At 37.8% G+C, this 27,337-nt stretch overlaps 1 protein-coding gene across 1 annotated transcript; it reads left to right on the forward strand.

Annotated features, from left to right (window-relative positions):
• Positions 1-8,858: 8,858 nt before the first annotated feature.
• Positions 8,859-27,108, forward strand: oaz2a (ornithine decarboxylase antizyme 2a). The gene is given in 7 exon segments (XM_061893663.1): positions 8,859-8,891; positions 8,948-9,072; positions 19,326-19,392; positions 19,394-19,474; positions 21,621-21,793; positions 25,894-25,979; positions 26,346-27,108. Coding segments are annotated over 7 exon segments (696 nt in total). The 3' UTR covers positions 26,477-27,108.
• Positions 27,109-27,337: the final 229 nt, after the last annotated feature.

Raw genomic sequence — 27,337 nt, forward strand, 5'->3', positions numbered from 1 at the left:
TTCAGACCCCCTCAGGCCATGACAGAGGTGTCATTCCACTAGTTTTATCATCCCAAACATTATGAAAATACATTATGAAGGTTAAAAAGTTACTTAGTGCTGCTGTAATCATACTTTTCCATTTCACAGATGACAAAGTTCCCATGAATAGTTGGTTGAAAAATGTTACTTACTTATTAATGAGATGAAAATGATTATCTATTTGTTTATCAAAAATGTTCTTTCTTGTACTTTATAAACACTTAAGTTCAACAGTGGTTTCAACAACAGCATAAAACTGATATGAACATCAGTGTAGGAATGGAAGTCTTACAGCCATCATTGTATTACACTTCCTGCTAGAAATGAGCCAAGAATAAACGAGCCAGGAATAAACAACAAAGTAACATTGGGCGGGATTAGCATGTGGAGAATGAGGGTGTTTTCACGAGCGCTGCTTGTTTATTTGAACTGTTTGTGCACTGTTTCTCTGCGCTCACAAAACTGGAATGCACATATTGTATAATACAAACTCCGTTTCCATATGAGTCAGGAAATTGTGTTAGATGTAAATATAAACGGAATACAATGATTTGAAAATCATTTTCAACCCATATTCAATTGTATATGCTACAAAGACAACATATTTGATGTTCAAACTGATAAACCCGTTTTTTTTTTTTTTTAATGCAAATAATCATTAACTGTAGAATTTGATGCCAGCAACACGTGAGAAAGAAGTTGGGAAAGGTGGCAATAAATACTGATAAAGTTGAGGAATTCTCATCAAACACTTATTTGGAACATCCCACGTGTGTGCAGGCTAATTGGGAACAGGTGGGTGCCATGATTGGGTATAAAAACAGCTTCCGTGAAATGCTCAGTCATTCACAAACGGGGATTTAAAAAAAACAAACATTTTTTCATAAAGAAATACAATCACGTGTGCTTACGGACTGTATCCCTGCAGACTGTATTAATATACATTGCTATATAATGTATATTTTGTGTTTTTTTATGTTGATTTAATACTTTTTTTTTTTTGTTTCTATTTTATTTTATTTTTTTTCCTTGTGGTTGGGGACCACTGAAGTACTGTGCAATCTACTAATAAAAGTTTCAATCAATCAATCATGCATATGTGACAATAACATCTACGGCTTTTAGAAAGTGCAGTGCACAACTGCGCACACAACAGCTGTGAATATACTCCTCCCCTCTTAACCACGCCCCCACCTCCCGAAATCGGAGGTCTCAAGGTTGGCAAGTATGCCTGTAGACCTATAAATTGTCAGTATTGTGATTTGATTTCAATAATTTAGTTTTAGTACGGATCCGTACAGTTTGAAAAAATAAATATTGAATTCATGAATAACCTTTTTGTATGTATTGTATATCAAGTTGTTACTGAAATAAAGACGACAAAATAAGAAAACCATGGTAACAGTTAGGGCTGTGAGTCTTTGGGTGCCACATGATTCGATTTGATTCTTGGGGGTAACTATTCGATTCAGAATCGATTCTTGATTAAAAATCAATACTTTTTGTGGATTAAATAGGAAGTCACATGGACATTATGGCAGTTTTCGGCAAATAAAAATTTAAACGGTGTTACTAACCATCTGGAATTTTACTGCTGTCTATCATTATACCGTTACACCACTACTCCATTAACAAGTAAAAAGTCAAGGGCGGTCACGGCATTCCAAACGGTTAGTAACACCGTTTACATTTTTATTTACCGAAAAGCCGTCATTTAGGAAACTGGTTACTTCGTGAATACTGAAGCCTCGCAGAGTCTGCGCATGCGCATTTGAGCCGTTCGGCTCGGGGAAACACGGCGGCGACTTCATGGACTATGTTTTGAAAATGTTCCCCCCGAGCTAACGGAGCCGATCTCTTCGTTTTAATCGCCTCTACTTCTGTGGAGTCTCGGTGTGCGATTAAAAGTGCAAAGAGTAGAACAATATTTGATGTTGCAGTTTAATTTTGAACGTGCAGCTGGCATCCTTCCGTCAGCTGCTGTGACCGAGTTACCATGCATAAGGCGATGTGTCGGGAATGTAGTCACAACTTGTTTATAAAGTTTGTAGTTTTACTGGGATGTTCATTGATCTTTTATTAAACTGCTAACTTTGTTAGTGTTCCAATAACATCCATACTAGCTAAAATGTTTTGTCATCTCATTGAATTGAACGCTGGCTGAGTTGTCCATGATGCACAAAGAGTGTGTGTTAGATGTGAGGTATCACTCTTTAAGTTTGTTTGCCAAACCGTTGCACTGAAGTACATGGTTGTTGTTGAAGAACAAAGCTTCTTTATTTGACTTTATCTTCATTAGCCAAACGGCATTGTCTTTTACAAATCCCGTTTGTAAAAGACAATGAGTTGGAAATTGTGTTAGATGTAAATATAAACGAATACAATAATTTGCAAATCCTTTTCAACCCATATTCAAGTGAATTCACTACAAAGACAAGATATTTGATGTTCAAACTCATAAACTTTATTTTTTTTGCAAATAATAATTAACTTAGAATTTCACGGCTGCAATGCGTGCCAAAGTAGTTGGGAAAGGACATGTTCACCACTGTGTTACATCACCTTTACTTTTAACAACACTCAAACGTTAGGGAACTGAGGAAACTAATTGTTGAAGCTTTGAAAGTGGAATTCTTTCCCATTCTTGTTTTATGTAGAGCTTCAGTCGTTCAACAGTCCGGGGTCTCCGCTGTCGTATTTTGCGCTTCATAATGTGCCACACATTTTCGACGGAAGACAGGTCTGGACTGCAGGCGGGCCAGGAAAGTACACGCACTGTTTTTTTACGAAGCCACGCTGTTGTAACACTTGTCTTGCTGAAATAAGCACGGGCGTCCATGATGACGTTCTTTGGATGACAACATATGTTGCTACCAAACCTGCATGGACCTCTCAGCATTAATGGTGCCTTCACAGATGTGTAAGTTACCCATGCTTTGGCCACTAATACACCCCCATACCGTTACAGATGATGGCTTTTGAACTTGCGCCTATAACAATCCGAATGGTTATTTTCCTCTTTGTTCTGGAGGACAACATGTCCTCTGTTTCCAAATATAATTTGAAATGTGGACTCGTCAGACCACAGAACACCTTTCCACTTTGCATCAGTCCATCTTAGGTGAGCTCAGGCCCAGCCAAGCCGGCGGTGTTTCAGGATAGTTTTGGTAAACGGGTTTGGCTTTGCATAGCAGAGTTTTAACTTGCACTAAAAGATGTAGCGACCAACTGTAGTTACTGACAGTGGTTTTATGAAGTGTTCCTGAGCCCATGTGGTGATATCCTTTACACACTGTCCGGTTTTGATGCAGTACCGCCTGAGGGATCAAAAGTCCGTAATATCATCGCTTACGTGCAGTGATTTCTCCAGATTCTCTGAACATTTAGATGATTCAGAGACTGTCCTGATACAGCATGTACATGTACATACATAAGTACATGTACATAACTTAAAAAAATACCTCTTTTTGTGAAAATGTAAAACTACAGATAAAGGCATCGTGTAATAAAAAACAAACTGACACGCTGATACTATTAATGAATAAAAACACAAATACGGTATTTTTCGAATTATAAGTCGCTCCAGAGTATATGTCGCACCGACCGAAAATGCATAATAAAGAAGGAAAAAAACATATATACGTCGCACTGGAGTATTAGTTGCATTTTGGAGGAAATTTATTTGATAAAATCCAACACCAAGAATAGACATTTGAAAGACAATTTAAAATAAAGAATCGTGAACAGGCTGAATAAGTGTATGTTATATGACTCATAAATAACCAACTGAGAACGTGCCTGGTATGTTAACGTAACATATTATGGTAAGAGTCATTCAAATAACTATAACATATAAAACATGCTATACGTTTACCAAACAATCTCTCACTCCTAATCCATAAATCCGATGAAATCTTATTCTTCGATGTCTCTTCTAAACAACTCTGCCAACTCCAAAGGTATGCACCGCTTCCTCTTGTCGTTTTCTGCTGCATATTTCACTACGTCCAGATTGTAATCTGCAGTACATGATTTCCTTTTCGGTGCCATTTTTGTTCACCCCTTCTTAGTTTTTATAAGTTACCATCAACGATGAAATGATTCATTTCATTTTAATAGCAGTTAGCATTCCATTACCCACAATGCACTTCTGCCATGACCCTCCCCCGCCAAATTCTTATTGGTTAACGTGTATGTGACGATTGCTGACATTTTCTTGGTGTCTTCCTCGAATGAGATAAATAATGATATTTTACAGTAGTGTGTTTAATAATTTCACTCATAAGTCGTTTCGGAGTATATGTCGCACTATGAAACTATGAAAAAAATCTGCGACTTATAGTCCGAAAAATACGGTATTGGTCTTTAAATTTATAGATCCAGAATGTAGAGCATTTTATTAGATATACATGGTGGCGTCGTGTTCACACCCCAACACTGCTTTACCAAATATAGTGATTAGTCATGATTAGGGACGGCGTGGCGCAGTGGGGAAAGTGGCCGTGCGCAACCCGAGCGTCCCTGGTTCAATACCCACCTAGTACCAACCTCGTCACGTCCGTTGTGTCCTGAGCAAGACACTTCACCCTTGCTCCTGATGGGTGCTGGTTGGAGCCTTGCATGGCAGCTCCCTCCATCAGTGTGTGTATGTGTGTGTGAATGGGTAAATGTGGAAGTAGTGTCAAAGCGCTTTGAGTACCTTGAAGGTAGAAAAGCGCTATACAAGTACAACCCATTTATTTATTTATTAATAATCGTGATTTCAATATTGATTTAAAATCTTCTTAATTATTATTTTGTCCATAATCGTGCAGCCCAGGTATAAGACTTGACCTCATATATTAACACTATTTTTATCTTTATGGACACAGTTACAGTTACGTCTTGTATCAATAAGGTGCCGTCTTGCAAATGTTTCCTTTTTTTTTTTAATTTATAGTATTTTGTTTCTGCCATATTACTTTGTTTATAATGTTTGTGTTGCTTTCATCTGCACATTCAGCTTTCTACTTGAGGTACATGTACTGAATATATTTAGAAAGTGTTTAAAAAAAAATTGTTAAAGGATATCAGTATAAGTAGTTTTTAATATTTTGAGCACATTTAAAATTTCCGTGATAATAATAACCGTGATCATTTTCTGTCAGAAGAAATGTTCACACTGACATCGTGTGTGTGCATGTGTGCGCGTGCGCGCCCAGTTTAATGACACTCAATTGAGCTAACATGAGTTTACAATTCTTCAATGTTTAGTATCAAATGTGTGTCATGCGTGACCAACAAAGTACAACCTATTGAAACTGTAGAATCAGATTGGGATATGTATTCAGGCATGTCCTGTCATGTTTGCAACGTCCCACACACATCTGGCTGTCCCGACATGATTGCAGCATCATACATACTTGTGTGTGCACATTATATTTAACTGGAACAGTGTGCTACATTTCATAACTGGCCAAATATGGTAAATATTTCAAGTCAGTTAAGATACAAACGTGTCAAATTCTTTCCATATGCTGAAATCTACAAGTGTTGAAAATTCCATTGAGTTCAGATAAATGGGAGCGATACAAAGGTTTGCATTCTGCCTCGCAACTTTCGCTTATGTGTTTACAATTTTACGATTACTTGATTGAACCTTTTGATACAAAATTACTTTCTCAGCAGTTTGTCTAACTCAGTATTTCTTAACCGTAGGGCCCACAGTTTTTCAACTGTGGTACGTATGGGCCGCAGCAGTTATTATACACTTTCCCCCTACTTATGGCAGTAATGGCAATTTTAATTAAACAGAAGAAGTCTGGAGCTAAAGTTTCTTAAGCTGACTGATGTGATGAAGCTGTATTTTAATTTGCACTTCTAATTTTATTGACGGTTTAGGTAAGAGATTCATGAAATAATTTAATTTATTGGTTTTAGCACAAATAAATGTAAATGTCTTTTTTGTCAGTTATTTGAGTCTCTTCCTTATGCATTGTCTTTGGTTAATATTTATTTTTCTAATTAGCCTGACCTAAACCTAAGGTTTGTTAATTAGGGACCAATGTCCCTTTGGGACAGAGGACCCTATTGAATTTGTAGTGTTTTATTATTATTCTTTATTATTATACCGCCGCCTCTTTGAGCTGTAATTTGACCCCCTTAACATGCTTCAAAACTCACCAAATTGGACACACACATCAGGACTGGCGAAAATCTAATCAAAAAACAAACCCCAAAACTCAAAATTGAGCTCCAGCGCCCCCTAGGAAGAAAACACACACAAAACTGCCTCTAACTCCCAGTGGGATTGTCGTAGACACATGAAACAAAAACCTCTACGTAGGTCTTATAGACCTATATTAGACTTAAACTTATATTTCATACACTGACAACCCCCAGCTAAAATCAACAGGAATTTTGCAATTCCCCATTTAATACAAAAGTTGGGTAAAAAATTTTGCTTTTTTTCAAACATTATCTCCTCTGAGGCCGTTTGTCGTGTCGTGTTCAAATAAGCACATGAAAGAGATTGGAACCTTCTGATTAAAAGTTGATGAAAGAGTTTGTAACTAATCTAAGATACTGATGTATAATACATGTGTATACAACTTTTTCTCTGAGTAATAATCCATCCATCCATCTTCTACCGCTTATCCGGGCTTGTGTCACGGGGGCAGCAGCCCAATCAGGGAAGCCCAGACTCCTCAGCCACTTCCACCAGCTCTTCCCGGGGGATCCCGAGGCGGTTCCAGGCCTGCTAAGAGACAGTCTCTTCAGCGTGTCCTGGGTCTTACTCGTGGTCTCCTACATGTCCTGAAAACCTCAACAGCAAGGCGTCCTTATAAAATGCCCAAGCCACTTTACAACTGGGTTTACTATGAGACTGATGTATAATACATGTGTATACAACTTTTTCTCTGTGTAATAATCCATCCATCCATCTTCTACAATCGGTCCCGTCCATCACTGCTTGCAGCTTTAATTAAATAATATTTTTTGTGATCATTTGACAAGGTTGTACACTGAAAGTAGGTTGGATATGATTATTGAATATTAACACCTACAGTCAGATTATTCATTCGGTGTTAATATTTGAGTCGGCCTCAGGCCCCAATGAATTGGAAAAGTTGAGCCCCAAAATGAAAAAAAAAGCTAAGAACTCCTGGTCTAGCTCTAGCTTATAGATTTCTTCCTTAATACTAAGAGTATTGTCTGTTATTTGAAAAGTGGTTTAAATAGATTCTGAATGGAACCGTCACACAAAGAATCGGGATTGAGTCACGAGTTGCTGAAAAATTTAACATTCCTAACAAATAAAGGGACTAATGTCCTTCCACAGTGCAAAGCCACTTCTACTGTAAGTCAGTAATGATTGCCGCCGTGGCACCAAAACATCATCATCCCTGAAGGACGAGGATTAATTAAACATGCTACATTACACACCGCAGGAAGATATGCTAACTGTGAACTAGAGCTCCTGAATGTAAACAAGTTTGGTGGATATTCTAAAAAAAAAAAAAAGTGTCTTCTTTGTTATTGCTTACCAACTCAGGAAAAAAAGTCCCTGGATGTAGGAGGACTGTAAGGACAAGCACCAAAGAAGTAAAACCACAGCCAATAGTAGGAAATTATGTAATTATTTAATTGGTATTGTTTCACTGCCATCTTGTTTTTGTCTGATTATAATTGGCATCATATTTTAAATCCTTCATTTATCTTGAAAATGTAAAGTGTCGGCATTGTTACGAGCAGTATTTATCCCTCTGTAACTACTTGGTAAAAACAGAAAAATAAGTGCTTATTACATTAAAAAAAGAAGTGTGGATACGCCAGTTAATTACCAAGTAGAATAATAATAGTTTTGACAAAATTCATAAAAAAAGAATTGTATATTATGGCATATGTCTGCAGTAAAATTAGGAGCCTTTGTAACCCATATTTTTATCGCATAAGGCTGCAATATATCATAAGTTACCGCGTGTCGATTCGATCCTTTAACACTCAGGTGTCAAACTCAAGGCCCAACAATACATGTACTGCATGAAATTGCTTATATTTTTTACTTTTATAGTATCATGTTGCAACAAATATTATATTATGTTTTCCCCCAAAATTTTGTCAGCATAAAAATACATACTTAAAAATCTGCTCATTTATGATTTCAATGTAAGATATCCATCAATTTGTACACTATAAAAAATTACAATGATTTTACGGTAAAATGTACTGTAGTTTTTACAGCATATCACTGAAAATAGAAAAAAACGACCTTTTTTTTACGGTAAAATTTTGTCCACCGAGCTGCCAGTTTGTTTGTTTTTGTCTTAATATATACAGTTGTTGTTTTAATGGTGTATTACTGTAAATGGAAAAATGGCACTACACTTTTTTTACAGTGGAAAAAAACTGGCAGCTCAGTTGCCAGAATTAAAAAAAACAGAGGAGCACTTTTTTTTTTTCCAATTTACATTAATACACTGTAAAAACAATTGAAGATTTTATTGTAAACTTTCAGCTCAGTTGCCAGAATTTACAAAAAAATGGTACTGTTTTTCCATTTGTTGTAATAAAAAAAATCATTAATTTTGCAGTGAAATTCTGGCGAGTGTTTTCCCATTTACTGTGATGTTTGAAAAAATAAATTAAAAAATCCATCATTTTCAAAAGCTGCTTTTATGCAATGATTAAATTTTAAGTTGAATGTTTCCAAGCTATTCAGAATTGTTCATGGTCGTCTTGAAGTATCCAATGCGGTCCTTCCTGTTTAGGTCTGTGTGAGTCTTTTGGCTGTCTTCCAAACTCTCAATGTTCTAAACAATTCTTCTGATTCACTTCATGTCTTGACGCCAGGAAGGATGACGTTCGCCGGTGGTAACCCCACCTTACCTGTTTGTCGTCCTCAAACCGGGTCTTGCATGTGTCCTAACCTATATTCTGTTTTTAGAATGACCTGCTCACCTATTCTTTTGGGGTGCAGTGGCGGGGGTGGGTGGGTTGTAAATGTCAAGAGGACGAGTGTTGCCTTTCAAAACAAGATGGCGAGTCTGTCAGTCTCAGGCTCCTGTGTCTGTCAGTAAAAAAGAAGAAGCAGCTCTTGCTATGTTGGCAAGCGTCTTTATCCCTTCCGCCATCTGTGTCCTGCCCGTCCGTTTCTCCTTGTCGGCTGCTTTTGTAATTCAACATTCATCACACTGCACATCTTTTGTTTCATTTTTGACTTAGCAGAGAGATGAGTTGTCACAACAATTACATTGTCAGGGTGTGAACAGAATATCGGTACGGACTTTTACAAAGTTACTTAAAGGCCTACTGAAATTAGATTTTCTTATTTAAACGGGAATAGCAGGTCCATTCTATGTGTCGTACTTGATCATTTCGCGATATTGCCATATTTTTGCTGAAAGGATTTAGTAGAGAACATCGACGATAAAGTTCGCAACTTTTGGTCGCTAATAGAAAAGCCCTGTCTTTACCGGAAGTATGTGCACGTGACGTCAGGGCTCCACACACATTCACATTGTTTTTAATGGGAGCCACCAGCAGTAAGAGCTATTCGGACCTAGAAAATGACAATTTCCCTATCAATTTGAGCGAGGATGAAAGATTAGTGTTTGAGGACATTGATAGCGAAGGACTACGGAAAAAAAAAAAAATCAACTTAAAAGATGTTTTTAGACACATTTACTAGGATAAGTCTGGGAAATCCCTTATCTTTCTATTGTGTTGCGAGTGTTTTAGTGAGTTTAATAGTACCTGATAGTCGGAGGGGTGTGCCCACGGGTGTCTTGAGGCCAGTGTCTGTCTGAGGGAAGTCGACGGCAGCTGTATGGACGGCGCGAGCCCAGCTGATCTCCGGTAAGAGGCGACTTTTTACCACAATTTTCTCACAGAAAACTGCTTGTTGACATTTGTTTGGGATCCATGTTCGCTTGACCGCTCTGATCCATAGTAAAGTTTCACTTCAGGGAATTTTAAACAAGGAATCACCGTGTGTTTGTGTGGCTAAAGGCTAAAGCTTCCCAACTCCATCTTTCTACTGTGACTTCTCCATTATTAATTGAACAAATTGCAAAAGATTCAGCAACACAGATGTCCAAAATAATGTGTAATTATGCGGTTAAAGCAGACGACTGTATTATACACCCCGCTAGCACCAAACCCCCCCTGTTCGTCGGTAAGGTGGGCGGGGTTGGGGGCGCGGGGGTGTAAAATATAGTCAGGAATAATCATGGATGCAAAGGATCCTGGGTATTTGTTGTGTTGCGTTTGTTGTGTTAGTTACTGTGAGGATGTTCTCCCGAAATGTGTTTGTCATTCTTGTTTGGTTTGGCTTCACAGTGTTGCGCATATTAGTAAGAGTGTTAAAGTTGTTTATATCACAACCATCAGTGTACTCTGTATCACCCAGTCTGCCTTTCAATCGTGTACGTGTATCTGCGGAAGCCAAATACAACACGTTGCTGGAATGGCAAGCAGTTTGCACATGTTTTAGAAGGCGTCAAAGTCAAAGGCTTCATAGCACGCCCTTATGCTCGTTATCTGGATGAGCACCAGCAAATATTCGCGAGAATGGTTGTCTTCAACAGGTCAAAATAGCTCTTCGAGTGGTAAATGTTGCCGACCCCTGATATATAACAACGGGCAGGTGGCGAGTGGTTGCGGTTTTGACAAAATGTTGGTTCGAGTGGATGACTACATTAGTGATGCGGTTGCGGATGATATAATTGCCTATCCACGCATCTGTACTTTACATTTGTTTTGGATGAAACCACAAATTTAAGTATCAACCCGATACCAAGTAGTTAGAGGATCATACATTGGTCACATTCAAAGTCCTCATGTGTCCAGGGACATATTTCCTGATTATATAAACATAATATAAATAAGCGGCACTCACTTTTGTTTGTTTTTGAGCTACATTAAATACTTTTACCTAAAATTAAAAATTCTGGTGACTAAACTGCCATTGTTTTCCATAGAAACATCCATCCATTTTCCTACCGCTTGTCCCTTTTTGGGTGGTGGGGGGGTGCTGGAGCCTATCTCAGCTGCATTTAGGTGGAAGGTGGGGCACACCCTGGAAAAGTTGCCACCTCATCACAGGGCCAACGCAGACAGACAGACAACATTCACACTCACATTCACACACTAGGGCCAATTTAGTGTTGCCAATCAACCGATCCCCAAGTGCATGTGTCATAGTGTTTTTCCATTTACGTCAAAATTTTGACTGCGCTGCCAGTTTTTACTGTAAAATCTACAGTTTGTATGTTGTATAGTTATACTGAAAATGGAAAAATAGTACCACATTTTTTTAACGGTAAAGTGGCTCCTCAATTATCACAGTTATAAAAAAAAAAAAAAAAGAAAAGAAACAGTGGTACAGGTTTTCCATTTGCAATATTGGTAACGTGTAGATTTTACAATAATATTCTACTTACTGATTACCAGATTTTCTTAACTGTGAAATCAAACTTTTTTGCATCCTTCCTTTTTGGATGTGTATGAGTCTCTTGGCTGTCTTCCGAACTCCTAATGTTCTACAGCAGGGGTCACCAATCTTTTTGAAACCAAGAACTACTTCTTGGGTACTGATTAATGCGAAGGGCCACCAGTTTGAGAGACACTTAAATAAATTGCCAGAAATAGCCAATTAGCTCAATTTACCTTTAATAAATACATCTATATGTATAAATAAAATGGGTATTTCTGTCTGTCATTCCGTCATACATTTTTTTTCCTTTCACGAAGGTTTTTTGTAGAGAATAAATGATGAAAAAAACACTTAATTGAACGGTTTAAAATAGGAGAAAACACGAAAAAAATTCAAATTAAATTTTGATACATAGTTTATCTTCCATTTCGATTCAAAATTCAACCGAAAAAAATTAAGAGAAAAACTAGCTAATTCAAATTTTTATGAAAAAATTAAAATTTATGGAACATCATTAGTAATTTTTCCTGATTAAGATTAATTTTAGAATTTTGATGACATGTTTTAAATAGGTTAAAATCCAATCTGCACTTTGTTAGAATATATAACAAATTGGACCAAGCTATAATTCTAACAAAGACAAATCGTTATTCCTTCTAGATTTTCTAGAACAAAAATCCTAAAATAAATTAAAAAGACTTTGAAATAAGATTTAAATTTGATTCTACAGATTTTTTTTGCCAGAATAAGTTTTGGGAATTTAAATCATAAGTTTGAAGAAATATTTCACAAATATTCTTCGTCGAAAAAACAGAAGCTAAAATGAAAAATTAAATTAAAATTAATTTATTATTTTTTACAATAAAAAAAAAAAATACTTCAACATTGATTTAAATTGTCAGGAAAGAAGAGGATGGAATTTAAAAGGTAAAAAGGTATGTGTTTAAAAATCGCAAAATCACTTTTAAGGTTGTATTTTTTTCTCTAAAGGTGTCTTTCTGAAAGTTGTAAGAAGCAAAGTAAAAAAATTAATGAATTTATTTTAACAAGTGAAGACTAAGTCTTTAAAATATTTTCTTGGATTTTCTAATTCTATTGGAGTTTTGTCTCTCTTAGAATTAAACATGTTGAGCAAATCGAGACCAGCTTGCTAGTAAATAAATACAATTTAAAAAACAGAGGCAGCTCACTGGTAAGTGCTGCTATTTGAGCTATTTTTAGAACAGGCCAGCGGGCGACTCATCTGGTCCTTACGGGCTACCTGGTGCCCGCGGGCACCGCGTTGGTGACCCCTGTTCTACACAATTCTGATTCACTTCATGTCTTGACGCCAGGAAGGATGGCGTTCGCCGGTGGTAACCCCACCTGACCTTTTTGTGGTCCTCAAACCAGGCCTTGCATGTGTCCTAACCTAAATTCTGTTTTTAGAATGACCTGCTCACTTATTCTGTTGGGGTGCAGTGGCGGGGGGCGGGTTCTAAATGTCAAAAGGACGAGTGTTGCCTTTCAAAACAAGATGGCGAGTCTGTCAGTCTCAGGCTCCTGTGTCTGCCAGTGGAAAAGAAAAAACAATTCTTGCTATGTTAGCAAGCGTCTTTATCCCTTCCGCCATCTGTGTCCTGCCCGTCCGTTTCTCCTTGTCGGCTGCATTTGTATTTCAACATTCATCACACTGCACATATTTTGTTTCATTTTCGTCTTAGCAGAGATGAGTTGTCACAACAATAACATCGTCAGGGTGTGAACAGAATATTTTGCTATGGACTCTTACAAAGTTTCTTAAAGTATTTGACAATAAGGCTACTGTTGTCAACATTTCACTTAATGAGAAACATCCGTTATGCTGTCATGTGACCACATCACATTCCACTTGTTATGTGAGTCATTCAGGTGTTGACTGTCAGACTTCAGATTGTACCAGTGTTAATTGGACAAAACATTTTTAAATTTAGTATTAGTCAGTCTTTTCTTGAAAATGTACTTTAGCTTGTCTAATTTTAGGCATCCGAATTTTTTTAGTTTTAGTCAATGGAATTACAGCATTTTAGCCAACTAAAATTACCGCAAATTGAGTCGACTAAAGTATAAAAGAGAAGGCCTCTTTAAAGTTTATTTTAATGCACCTTAATGTAGACCAGGGGTCACCAACGCGGCGCCCGCGGGCACCAGGTTGCCCGTAAGGACCAGATGAGTAGCCCGCTGACCTCTTCTAAAAATAGCTCAAATTGCAGCAGTTACCAGTGAGCTGCCTCTATTTTTAAAATGTAATTTATTTACTAGCAAGCTGGTCTCGCTATGCTCGACATTTTTAATTTTAAGAGAGACAAAACTCAAACAGAATTTGAAAATCCAATAAAATATTTTAAATATTTGGTCTTCAATTGTTTACATAAATTCATGAATTTTTTTTACTTTGCTTCTTATAACTTTCAGAAAGACAATTTTAGAGCTAAAAAATACAACCTTAAAAAGGATTTTAAGTTTTTTAAACACTTACCTTTTAAATTCCTTCCTCTACTTTCATGACAATTTAAATCAATATTCAATTTTTTATTTTTTTATTGTAAAGAATAATAAATACATTTTAATTTAATTCTTCATTTTAGCTTCTGTTTTTTCGACGAAGAATATTTGTGAAATATTTCTTCAAACTTATTATGATTAAAATAAAAAAAAAATACTCTGGCAAATCTAGAAAATCTGTAGAATCAAATTTAAATCTTATTTCAAAGTCTTTTGAATTTCTCTTAAAAAAAAAATTCTGTAAAATCTAGAAGAAATAATGAATTGGCTTTGTTAGAAATATAGCTTGGTCCAATTTGTTACATATTCTAACAAAGTGCAGATTGGATTTTAAACTATTTAAAACATGTCATCAAAATTCTAAAATCAATCTTAATCAGGAAAAATTACTAATGATGTTCCATAAATTCTTTTTTAAATTTTTTCAAAAAGATTCGAATTAGCTAGATTTTCTCCATTTTTTTTCAGTTGAATTTTGAATTTTAAAGAGTCGAAATTGAAGATAAACTGTTTCAAAATTTCATTTTTATTTTTTTCGTGTTTTCTCCTCTTTTAAACTGTTCAATTGTTTTTTTCATCATTTATTCTCTATAAAAAAATCTTCCGTAATAGGAAAAAAAAATGTACGATGGATTGACAGACAGAAATACCCATTTTTTTATATATACATAGATTCATTTATTAACGGTAAATTGAGCAAATTGGCTATTTCTGGCAATTTATTTAAGTGTGTATCAAACTGGTAGCCCTTCGCATTAATCAGTACCCAAGAAGTGGCCCTTGGTTTCAAAAAGGTTGGTGACCCCTGATGTAGACTATCTGCAAATTAAACACAAGAGTAGCATGATCTGGTCAGGAGTGATGAAGTTAGTCATTTTTAGCTCCACATGTCAAAGCTAATATATCTCTCAGGCCCTTTTTTCCATTTTTTTTGCTACATCTCGGCTAGAGCAATAACGTGGGTTTTGTGAACAGTTACGACGCATGCTTTCATCATAATTTCAGTTCAATTTCAGTATATTTCGAATAGGTTTACGATGCAAGGTAATGCATCACATATTTCTAGTTATTTCATTACAGCACGTCCGAAAAGGAGTAGGAAGAAACTGAGCTTACTTAATCCTACCCTTTTTCATGCCATAGCAATTTTATCCCATTTCCTTGTTCTCTGTAACTGAATAGTGAAGAAATAAATATAACATTAAATGCATAATCATCTTTATCTTAAAATAAAAAAGGTTCAAGATGTTCATCATAATTATTGTCCTGTTTACGTTATAAACACTTGTAGTTTGAACAGTCTCAAACTGAATCATATTGGTGCTTTGTTTGATTTCTTTGGTTAATCTATCCATCCATCCATTTACTACCGCTTATTCTCTTTGGAGTTGCGGGGGGCGCTTGTTCCTATCTCAGCTACCATCGGGCGGAAGGGCCTCTTTGGTTAATCCATTCCATTAATTGATTCCACGTACTGATACACTAAAGCAGGGGTCACCAACCTTTTTGAAACCAAGAGCTACTTCTTGGGTACTGATTAATGCGAAGGGCTACCAGTTTGATACACACTTAAATAAATTGCCAGAAATAGCCAATTTGCTCAATTTACCTTTTAATAAATAAATCTATATATATAAAAAAAAATGGGTATTTCTGTCTGTCATCCCGACGTACATTGTTTTTCCTTTTACGGAAGGTTTTTTGTAGAGAATAAATGATGAAAAAAAAACACTTAATTGAACGGCTTAAAAAAGGAGACAACACAAAAAAAAAATGAAAATAACATTTTGAAACCTAGGTTATCTTCAATTTCGACTCTTTAAAATTCAACCGAAAAAAATGAATAGAAAAACTAGCTAATTCGAATCTTTTTGAAAAAAATAAAAAAAATAATTTATGGAACATCATTAATAATTTTTTCCTGATTAAGATTCATTTTAGAATTTTGATGACATGTTTTAAATAGGTTAAAATCCAATCTGCACTTTATTAGAATATATAACAAATTGGACCAAGCTGTATTTCTATCAAAGCCAATTCATTATTTCTTCTAGATTTTACAGAACAAAAATTTTAAAAGAAATTCAAAAGACTTTGAAATAAGATTTAAATTTGATTCTACAGATTTTCTAGATTTGCCAGAGTATTTTTTTTTAATTTTAATCATAAGTTTAAAGAAATATTTCACAAAACAGAAGCTAAAATGAAGAATTAAATAAAAATGTATTTATTATTCTTTACAATAAAAAAAAAACTTGAATATTGATTTAAATTGTCATGAAAGAAGAGGAAGGAATTTAAAAGGTAAACAAGGTATGTGTTTAAGGTTATATTTATATTTAGTTGAGAATTGTTGTACATTCTTGGGTAGCGGGTTATAGTTTGTTTTGTACATAATTTTAGCTGTTTGCAAATGCACAAAATTGTTGAATTTAAATATTTGTTTGAAATAAAAGGTTTGCACGTTTTCTATATCCAACATTGTGTATTATTCGGTTTATGAACCGGAAGAAGCAAATACATGTTTAGCTTACAGTTGTGGAGATGTCACAATTGATTACTCGCAAGGCGATTTCATTTATAGAGCACAATTGCTACACAAGGCAATTTGGGAAAAAAAAGGAAAATAATCAAAATCAGAAAATGCAATCATCCATCCATTTTCTACCGCTTATTCCCTTTGGGTCATTCAAAGGCTGTAGATAAAATATGTTCTATTGTCATATGCATAATTAAATAAGAGTGATTTCAGGCTGGATTTGAACATTGCCAACATTGAGGCCCATCTCACATCTTCAGGGAGAGTATTCCAGATTTTAGGAGCATGAATCTGAAACAGTTTCACCATGTTTGGTCCTGACTCTGGGCACTAGCAGGAGACCACTCCCTGAGGTTCTCAGAGCCTGAGATGGTTCTAACATGTCAGAGATGTACTTTGGCTCAAGGCCATGAAAAGACTTGAAAACAAGGAGAGCGGTTTAAAAGTCAATCATTTGAGCAACAGGAAGTCAGTGCAGAGAAGTACGTACTGGACTGACACAGTCATATTTCCTGATTCTAGTCGCGTCTCGAGCAGCAGCATTCCGGTGTACTGTTGATGGGTCCATATCGTGTGAAAAATAAAATGTGTCCTCTTCACTTTGCCCTCATGAATTCCCTCATGATCAACACCATGTTTGTCTACTACAAGCACAGGGGAGGTTTATGACAAGCTTACACACATGTAGGAGAAATGAGCGTTTGATTTGCTCACCCTAACCCACCAAAAGCACAGTACGTAGTGTTTTGGGGTTTTTATCGGTTATTAGAGCAATTTTTAATGTTATTGATTAATTAGTGTGACCTTATTATTACTTTTATCAAGCACGCCACCGCCATGTCACAAACACCACGGCGACTCAAGCCTGGCAGGTTATTTGCAGAGGTGTCACCACACCATGTGATGTTTTTGTGCGGTACCCGTCATCAGGACGTTCCTCCGAGAACGCTGCAAATCACAGGTGGCTTCTCCAAAACCCTGTTTGTCTCATTCTGGCCGACCTTGTTCCTGCTTGAACTTTATGTGGAAAAAAGCTTAAAACCGGAGTTTCAGGTTCAGCACCAGTTTTAATTGGTCTGGCCTTGTAAAGAATGAACAGCAGTTTGACTTTTTACTGTACTTGAAGAATTTAACCTACGTAACGCAAGCAGCGACACTTTGTGTAATTTTATTTAAACGCCAACCACTGACCAGCAGGCTGAAATACCAAACATGCTCAGATTGAATTTATTAAAGTAATTTACACAAATGTTTATAAAGTGTAGGGATGCAACATCAAGAATTTATCCTATCACAGTTATAGTGACCAAAATCATCGGGTAATATTGTTGCGGTATTGTTGAATGTGCTCATAACTTATTTGTACTCCGAACTGAAATCTTTTAACCAAGTTTTGAATTAAAAAATATCTACCATGAATTGTAGAGATGTGATCAGGGATTTATGCTGCCAATCCTGGTACCGATCATCCCTGGGTGAGTTGGGCCGATGCCAATCACGTATATTAACTGTCATTTTTTGTGTGTTTATTTATGGTGAGGGCTGTTGACGGTTTAACAATAACACAATATTTCAACTAGTTCCTTTTAGTCCATTTTATTATACACAATTGTTTGAGAAAAACTGAATTGTGCACAATAACTAAACTTAAGCAAAAACTACTATCAACTAATTTAAATCCTTTGTTTTTTGCCCTCAAAGTCCTTATTAGGGACTTATTAACCCTGAATTTGCAAAGACAAAACATACAAAAAAAAATATTACAAAACATCGACCTAATCCACTTCGGTATTGACCACATTCTAATATTACCCTTGGTGTCGACACCGCCAATTTATGGATTGATTGGCCTTCCTTACATGTTGTGTAGTCCTAGTCCTGCGACAATGCTGACTTGGGGAAAACGTCACAAAATTGGGCAAATTCCCAACGGCTTGTTTGGAGGAAGTACGGAGGAAGGCAAAATTGCTTTATAAATATCTTCGCCATGGTTTGATTTCCCATTTTTGGGACTTATGCAGACCCGCCCCCCCCCCCCCCCCCCCCCCCCCCCCCCAAAAAAAAAGGGTTTGTTTTGTGCCATAAGTTAACATAGTTGTGTGTCACCATTGTACACTAACATTTGAAACGGAAAACTCAGTCAAAAATTTCACCACCATTATCTATACCGATAATTGTAACAACAACACTGATCACTTTTGCAACATCTTATTCTCTGGTAGACCAGGTGTGCTGCGTCAACAGGCAGCGTAAAATCAATTGGTAGGGTTCCAAATAAATGAAAGAATTTATGTTCCACCTGCAGATCATTTTTATATAGACTTTTTCACTATTATGTTAAAGCCACTATGGACTGGACTTTCACAATATTATGTCAGACCCACTGGACGTCCATTGGATCCGGTCTCACCTAGAGGGGAGTGGGGGTTACCCACATCTGCGGTCCTCTCCAAGGTTTCTCATGGGTTGTGAGTTTTTCCTTGCCCTTATGTGGGTGCTGATCTGCGGATGTTGTTGATGTTGTTGTGGCTTGTGCAGCCCTTTGAGACACTTGTGATTTAGGGCTATATAAATAAAGATCGATTGACTTTTGTAAAAATAGATTTATAATTTACACTAACTTATTGTCATCTGACACACAGCTAATGTTTGGTTCTGATATGTTAGCATATATTATCTTAGATCGGATCGCTTTTAGCATCTTCAATGTTAAAACAAAAGTTTACTTCATTACAGCATCTTCACATCCACATGGGATGGAAAATAACTATTTTAGTTGAAATCGACTCACGAGCGTCCCCTCCTGGTCTGTCCTTGTCTCTGCAGTTCCTGGTTGTCGGGGTCGTGGTTGCCCAGCTCCATCCCTCAGCCTCCGGGGCCTCAGTGGTGCTCCTGATGCCCCTCACCCACAGCTAAAGATCCCGGGTGGGCGAGGGACGGTCAGGGATCACTCTCTCGACGTGCTGCTACACAAGGTGACTCGTCAGAAGTTTTACTTGCATTGTGTGACTAATTCATGTTTTGCGGGCTTTTCGGTTTGGGATGAAACTTTTTAGTGTCCCTGATTTCAAGGACAATTATGTGATACCTGGGAACATTTCTTTTATGGTAACAGTTCGGGATTATTAAATAAATATTTAGTTTACGTTGAGTTTTCTTCCCATCATATCCACATGCCAACTATTATATAATTAATATGGTGATTTGTAAATAGTTAGTTTTAATGTGACACACAGTAGGGTTGTACAGTACACTAATAAATTAGCATGGTACTAGTGAATTAAAAAATGTACTGTACTACTTTTTGAAAAATACCGGTTGCATTGCGGGTAATTTGAGCAGAGGCCCCTGTGAGTCACCACACATACAGAGCACTTGCAAGCAGAAACAGTGTGGAGAGCGGGCATACTATACTTTGGCTTTAAAACTAACGATGAAGGTGGAGCAATGCACTGCAGAGTCCTCGCTAGCTAGAGGCTAACGTCCCTCCGCTGTGTTTTAGCTACTTTTAAAACGCTAATCCTTGCCTCCATGTTCACAAATAAACTGTTTCTTACAAGTATCATCCCTGCAGGAAGAGGAATAGCTAAACATGCTTCACAACACATCGTAGGAGAATACACTAGCTAACTGCTAACAGCAAGCTAGTGCTCCTGAATGTAAACAAATAGGGTGTATCTATACAAACATCTATTGGAACGATACCAAGTACAAAAGCTGTATGTAGTCGATACCACAATATTTTTTTTTTATCACAAAATCTCGTCATTTTTATTATTTATAAACTAATAAGGACTTTGAATATGACCAATGTGTGATCTTTTACTTACTTGGTATTGGATCGATACCAAAATTTGTAGTATCACCCAAAACTAATGTAAAGTATCAAACAGAAGAATAAGTGATTACATTTTGTAGATGGAGCATGTTAAAACAGAAAGTAAGCAGATGTTACTAGTAAATGAACAAGTACATTAATAATGCCATCCATCCATCCATCCATTTTCTACCGCTTATTCCCTTTTGGGATCGTGGGGGGCGCTGGCGCCTATCTCAGCTACAATTGGGCGTAAGGCGGGTACACCCTGGACAAGTCGCCACCTCATCACAGGGCCAACACAGATAGGCAGACAACATTCACACTCACATTCACACACTAGGGCCAATTTAGTGTTACCAATCAACCAGATTAATAATGGTACAACTAAAATATAAATTTTCCACCGCTTGTCCTTCATAATGATGACAAAATAATAGAATGATAAATGACACAATTTTACTGCAGATGTCAGCAGCCAAATTAGGAGCCTTTGTTTGCTTACTTTCTACTAAAAGACAAGTTGTCTAGTATGTTCACAATTTTAATTAAGGACAAAATTGATAAGAAACATATGTTTAATGTACCCGAAGATTTTCCGTTAGAATAAAGCCAATATTGGCAATTTTTGTGTTCCCCTTTTATTGTGAAAAGTATCGAAATACAATTAAAACATTTAGTCACAACCCTGACTTGAGGGTGTGAGGTATTTGCGAGCGGCAATACTCCACAATTTTATCGAGATGAACCAGCAGAGGAGCCGTTGCCGTGGAAACAATCTAAGACTTTAAATTGACCGCCGCTCTGAGTTATTGAATTTGTTTCCTTCCGTCGTTTAATGTTGATATTAAAATAGAGCAGGAGTTGGTGTTGTGCACGCGTGCATAAAGGAACCGCAGACATGCGATTGATTAGCGGTTGTGGGATCAGACAAGATAGAAAAGTTTATTGTGTGAATTCATCAGATACCAAGAAGAAAACACTATCAGCCGTGTGAGAACTTGGAAAATGATTCATTGTTCATTCACGTCAACATGTTCATCATAATAATAATAATAATAATCCATCCATTTTCTACTGCTTGTCCTTTTCGGGGTCGCGGGAGCTGCTGGAGCCTATCTCAGCTTAATTAAGCGGAAGGCAATTTACACCCTGGACAAGTTGTCACCTCATCACAGGGCATAATATTAATAATAATAATAAAAAAGGAAAGTACCGGTTGCATGTACTGTGAGGTGGGACAGGCCGCGCTGTGCCTGTCTTAAAGCGCTCTGGTGACTCACACTAAATCTTGTGTCCATCAGGATGAGAAGTTGACCGTGACACAAACCGCGGAGGTGAACGGGAACCCCCAATTCCTTCACTTCCACTACCAGCTGAGCGAGCGCCGCTCGGCCTTTTGGGAGAGTGCCTTGTCGGAGGACAGCCTCTTCCTGGAGATCCCCGCTGGGTCGCTGGCCGAAGGAAGCAAGGAAGGGTAAACGTTCTTCTCTTGTTTCGCACAGAACACATGATAATAATAATAATAATAATAATGGATTAGATTTATATCGCGCTTTTCTATTGTTATATACTCAAAGCGCTCACAGAGAAGTGGGTACCCATCATTCATTCACACCTTGTGGTGGTAAGCTACATCTGTAGCCACAGCTGCCCTGGGGTAGACTGACTGCCAGTTTGCGCCTACGGCCCCTCCGACTACCACCAATCAATCATTCATTCATCATTCATTCACCGGTGTGAGCGGCACCGGGGGCAAAGGGTGAAGTGTCCTGCCCAAGGCACACAACGGCAGCGACTTTGATGTCCATAGGTGGGAAGCGAACCTGCAACCCTCAGGTTTCTGGCACGGCCGCTCTACCCACTACGCCATGCCGCCCGCATGAATTGTTTATTTAAAGCAGGGGTCTCAAACTCAATTTACCTGGGGGCCACTGGATGCAGAGTCTGGGTGATGCTGGGCCGCAAGAAAAGTTTTCTTAAAAAAAAAAAAAAATGTTGCATACTCCTTGGTAGGGCTGGGCGCTATTGCCTTTTTTTAATTTCGCGATACTTTTAGGCCATATCGCGATATACGATATATATTACGATATTTTGCCTTGGCCTTGAATGAAAACTTGATGCATATAATCACAGCAGTATGATGATATGTGTATACATTAAAACATTCTTTTTCATACTGCATTCATATAGGCTACTTTTAAACTTTGATGCAGAGAGGGAAATCACAACTAAGTCATTTGATCAAAAGTGTATTTATTAAAGTTATTAAAGGCCTACTGAAATGAGATTTTCTTATTCAAACGGGGATAGCAGGTCCATTCTATGTGTCATACTTGATCATTTCGCGATATTGCCATATTTTTGCTGAAAGAATTTAGTAGAGAACCTCCACGATAAAGTTCGCAACTTTCGGTGCTAAGAGAAAAGCCCTGCCTCTAACGGAAGTCGCAGACGATGACGTCACATGTTTGATGGCTCCTCACATATTCACATTGTTTATAATGGGAGCCTCCAACAAAAAGTGCTATTCGGACCGAGAAAATGACAATTTCCCCATTAATTTGAGCGAGGATGAAAGATTTGTGTTTGAGGATATTGATAGCGACGGACTAGGGAGAAAAAAAAAAACGTGATTGCATTGGGACGGATTCCAACGTTTTTAGACATTTACTATGTTAATTCTGGGAAATCCCTTATCTTTCTATTGTGTTGCTAGTGTTTTAGTGACAGGTGTCTCATTGTGACTGCAGCCAATCATGTAGGGAAACCCTCGTCTTCATGGCAACGTCTCTGTCGCTTTCACTCATTTGCCGCTTTTCCACTGACGCAGGGGTAGGCAACCCAGAACGTTGAAAGAGCCATTTTGTACCCAAATAAAACAACGCTGTTAAGCACCATTCATATAAAACTCGCGGACCTCACTAACTATTGCAACACATGCGAATACGGCCTTTTTAGTTTACTAAATTGCAATTTTAAATTTCCCGGGAGTTTCATCTTGAAAACGTTGTGTAATGACGACGTGTACGCAAGAGCGTCAAGCGAACATGTATCACGACGGAATGTCAACCAGCAGGTTTCGGTGAGAAAATTGTGGTTAAAAAGTCGCTTCTTACCGGAGAAAAGCTGAGCTTGTGCCGTCAATAGCTGGCGTCAACACACCCGTGGAGACTCCCCTCCGACTATCAGGTACTGTTAAACTCACTAAAACACTAGCAACACAATAGAAAGATAAGGGATTTCCCAGAATTATCCTAGTAAATGTCTCTAAAAATATCAGAATCTGTCCCAAAGCAATCGCGTTTTTTTTTTCATGTCTGAGACCCCTGATTTAAAGGGACAGTACACATGATTCAACACCATAATAAAAAGATGTTGTGTAAATTTGCCAGATTTTAGTAAACATTTTAATTTCCATCCGCCGTCCCTCAACATAAAAACAGCACGATATAGTAAAAGAAAAACATCCAACATATAGCAGCAGTAGTTATGAAGTAGGTCAAACATGTCTGCAAGATTGGTTTGCTTGTCACTTGATATAGATCTACTGCCATTTGCACAGGTGCATTGGAATTCTTGTGCGTTCTTCTCTGAGGCAGCGTCTGCAAAAAAAAAAATTAATTACATGTACAGTAAATCCCGACCTGTAAGTCAACATTTTTTTTCTTTGTTTTGAACCCTGGTGCGGCTAGTTTGAAAAATGTTTCAAAAAAAGCAAAAATACTGACCTGGTGTGTTTTTGTTTGCGATATGGAGTACTGTTCCGTCTTCTAGCCTTCCAAAGCCTTTTTACTTGTATGGATTCTTCATTCATCACTCCAAGCAATATTCGTAACTTTTACAATATAACCAATCTTACTTACTAAACCGTCCCGGGCAGGATTTATAGGAGCGTTTTCATGCATATTTGTACGTGCTATCATATTGTAATGGCGCTCGATGGATTACATTACGATAGCACATAGAAATATGCATGAAAACACTCCTATACATCACACATGGGGCGGTTTTAACATGTAAGAATTGTTATATTGTAAAACTTACAACAAATGTATCTTGGAATGATGAATGAAGAATATTTATCAGCAGAACGCTATGGATGGCTTGAAGACTGACTTGAAAAAACTAAATTTCAGCACCTGCAGTGAACAAAATGGTCCAAAAGATGGCGCGATAGCACAAATAACACACCTTATCAGCGTGTTTGCATGTTTTTTTTTCCTAAACTATTTGCATCAGCAAAGAAAAATCCGTAATCTAGCTGCACCGTTTTATAAGCCGCGGGGTGCGAAACGTAGGAAAAAAGTAGCAGCTTGTATTCCGGTATATATACATTACAAAACATATCATCAGGAGGGATACTGTTCAGTGAAATAAGAATATATTTTCTTGTTCATTACACTTGAGAGTTATTGTCCACATAGTTTTTACATTACATAATTACTCGGGTTTTTTGTTTTTAAGGGTAATCTTGGACTTACAAGGTAAAATTGAACATTATTATAATTGTATTATGTGTGAAATTGTAATACGATCATACTATAATAACTAACTGTGTGTGTGTGTGTGTGTGTGTGTGTGTGTGTGTGTGTGTATATATATATGTATATATATATATATATATATATAATCACAACACACTTTATGATAATAGTACTTTTGAAAATATTAATTATAGTAAATGTAAAATAAATAATAAGAATAGATATACTGCTAATGATCAATACAAAAATTAGTGGTAAAAAATATGAATGTATGTGTTAGGTTTCAAGGAGTAATTTAAGTACATCACACAGATGGGGACGGGGGTGGCGCGGTTAGGAGAGTGGCCGTGCCAGTAGCCTGAGGGTTCCTGGTTCGATCCCCACCTTCTACCAACCTCGTCACGTTTAAAAAAAAAAGTTAAGATACCAATGATTGTTTCACACACACTAGGTGTGGCGAAATTATTCTCTGCATTTGACCCATCACCCATGATCACTCCCTGGGAGGTGAGGGGAGCAGTGGGCAGCAGCGGTGCCGCGCCCGGGAATCATTTTTGGTCTGTTGTGCCCTTGAGCAAGACACTTCAACCTTGCTCCTAATGGGTCGTGGTTAGCACCTTGCATGGCAGCTCCCGCCGTCAGTGTGTGAATGTGGAAATAGTGTTGAGTTTATTTGGAACATGCAAGCATACAACATGATACATCACACTTTCCAGTTTTTCTTTTCAACATGTTCGAAAAGGAGTAGGAAGAAGCAGAGCTTATTTAATCCTACCCCATTTTTTATACATAACATTTGTTCATTTCCTGTTCTCAATTTAGTCACAATATACTAAGTAGTAAGTAATCACAATAAAAATAGATTAATATTCCGAAGTTACATTTCATATGGTGAGATGAGTAAGATTATTTTGAAAATGAAGGAATGGATGGAGTAAATGGATTCAGAATGTTTATCATGGTTCTTCTTCTTTGTACTTTGTAAACACTAAGTTTGAAAGCGCTTTGAGTACCTTGAAGGTGGAAAATCACTAAACAAGTAAATATTTTATTGTTCCACTTTAAAAAAAGTCTTGTGTGCTTCTTTCAGACTCACTGCCCTGCTGGAGTTTGCAGAGGAGCAGTTGAAGGCCAGCTTTGTCTACATGTGGTTCCGTAAAGGCAGAGAAGATCGACGTAAGTGAACTCCTCATTGTGTGTAAAAGTGGTTAGAGTGTCCGCCCTGAGATCGGTAGGTCATGAGTTCACATCCCGGCTGAGTCATACCAAACACTTTAAAAATGGGACCCATTACCTCCCTGCTTGGCACTCAGCATCAAAGGTTGGAATTGGGGGTTAAATCACCATAAATGATTCCCGGGCGCGGCACCGCCGCTGCCTACTGCTCTCCTCACCTCCCAGGGGTTGATCAAGGGTGATGGGTCGAATGCAGAGAATAATTTCGCCACACCTAGTGTGTGTGTGACAATCAATGGTACTTAGAAAAGCATTGTAACTGTCAAGGAAGTGCGCTTTGAAACTTACTGTTTGTTTGCCTTCCAGAGGCCATCATCCGGACGTTCCACTACATGGGCTTTGAGATGGTGAAGCCAGGTGACCCCTCGGTCCCGGCCCGGCCCGACTTGGCTTTTATGGTTTACTCTCTGGACAACAGCAGCTCAGACGAGGAGTGACCCCTTACCCCGCCCGCCTTGTCTTGCTTCGGGATAGTCGCCCACCCGAACCCCCGGATGAGAGGCTATAGAACTATAATCTTTTTATAGACGGTCATGTTTCCCCTTTCTATCAATAAAATGCTACCTTGACCGCGTAGAAGACAAACTTCCTGTTGTCCATTCCAGAATGTGTCCCTCAGAAGTCTTGGGTCAGTGTAGTCCGCAAAATATTCCTGCACTCTAACGAAGCTTCTTGTGCCTAACCAGGAGAGTTGTTACTTTTCAGTCTTATGGTGTGTGTGTCCAGAAAGACCACTTCAGGGTATGACCATATATATGCAATACATGCAGGAATTGTCCTGCAGACTTTTCATTTAGCACTTTGATCACGACGCCAAAGACCCCATTGTACCCTCACTTGTTGTTGTCGTAGCGCCATGTTGATCCAAACTTTCTCCCGCTATTTTTAGCTCCACGTTGGCTCGGGCAGGCTGCTTCTAGTTTCTGCATGTCTTCCAGGTGTGATTGATTGAGCTTCATTGATATGACGTGTTATTTATTGTTTCATCCAATCCACGCTTGTGCGTTGTGTGCAGGCCTTCCTTGGTGCAGGGAATGTTGAGATAATAAAAACACCATGGGAAAAACTGTCAGGTTGTCATCCCTTTGTCACCGATTCTGTTCAGAACTTTTATGGACAGAATTTCTCGACGCAGTCTGGACTTGAGGGGTCTGGGTTGGTGGCTGCAGGATCAGGTCTCTGCTTTTTGCAGATGATGTGGTCCTGGTGGCTTCATCAGGCCAGGATTTTCATCTCCCACTGGATCGGTTCGCAGCAGCAGTGTGTGAAGCGACCGAGATGAGAATCAGCACCTCCAA

This window comes from Nerophis ophidion, linkage group LG03, assembly GCF_033978795.1.
Source record: "Nerophis ophidion isolate RoL-2023_Sa linkage group LG03, RoL_Noph_v1.0, whole genome shotgun sequence".
NCBI classification, from domain to species: Eukaryota; Metazoa; Chordata; class Actinopteri; order Syngnathiformes; family Syngnathidae; genus Nerophis; species Nerophis ophidion.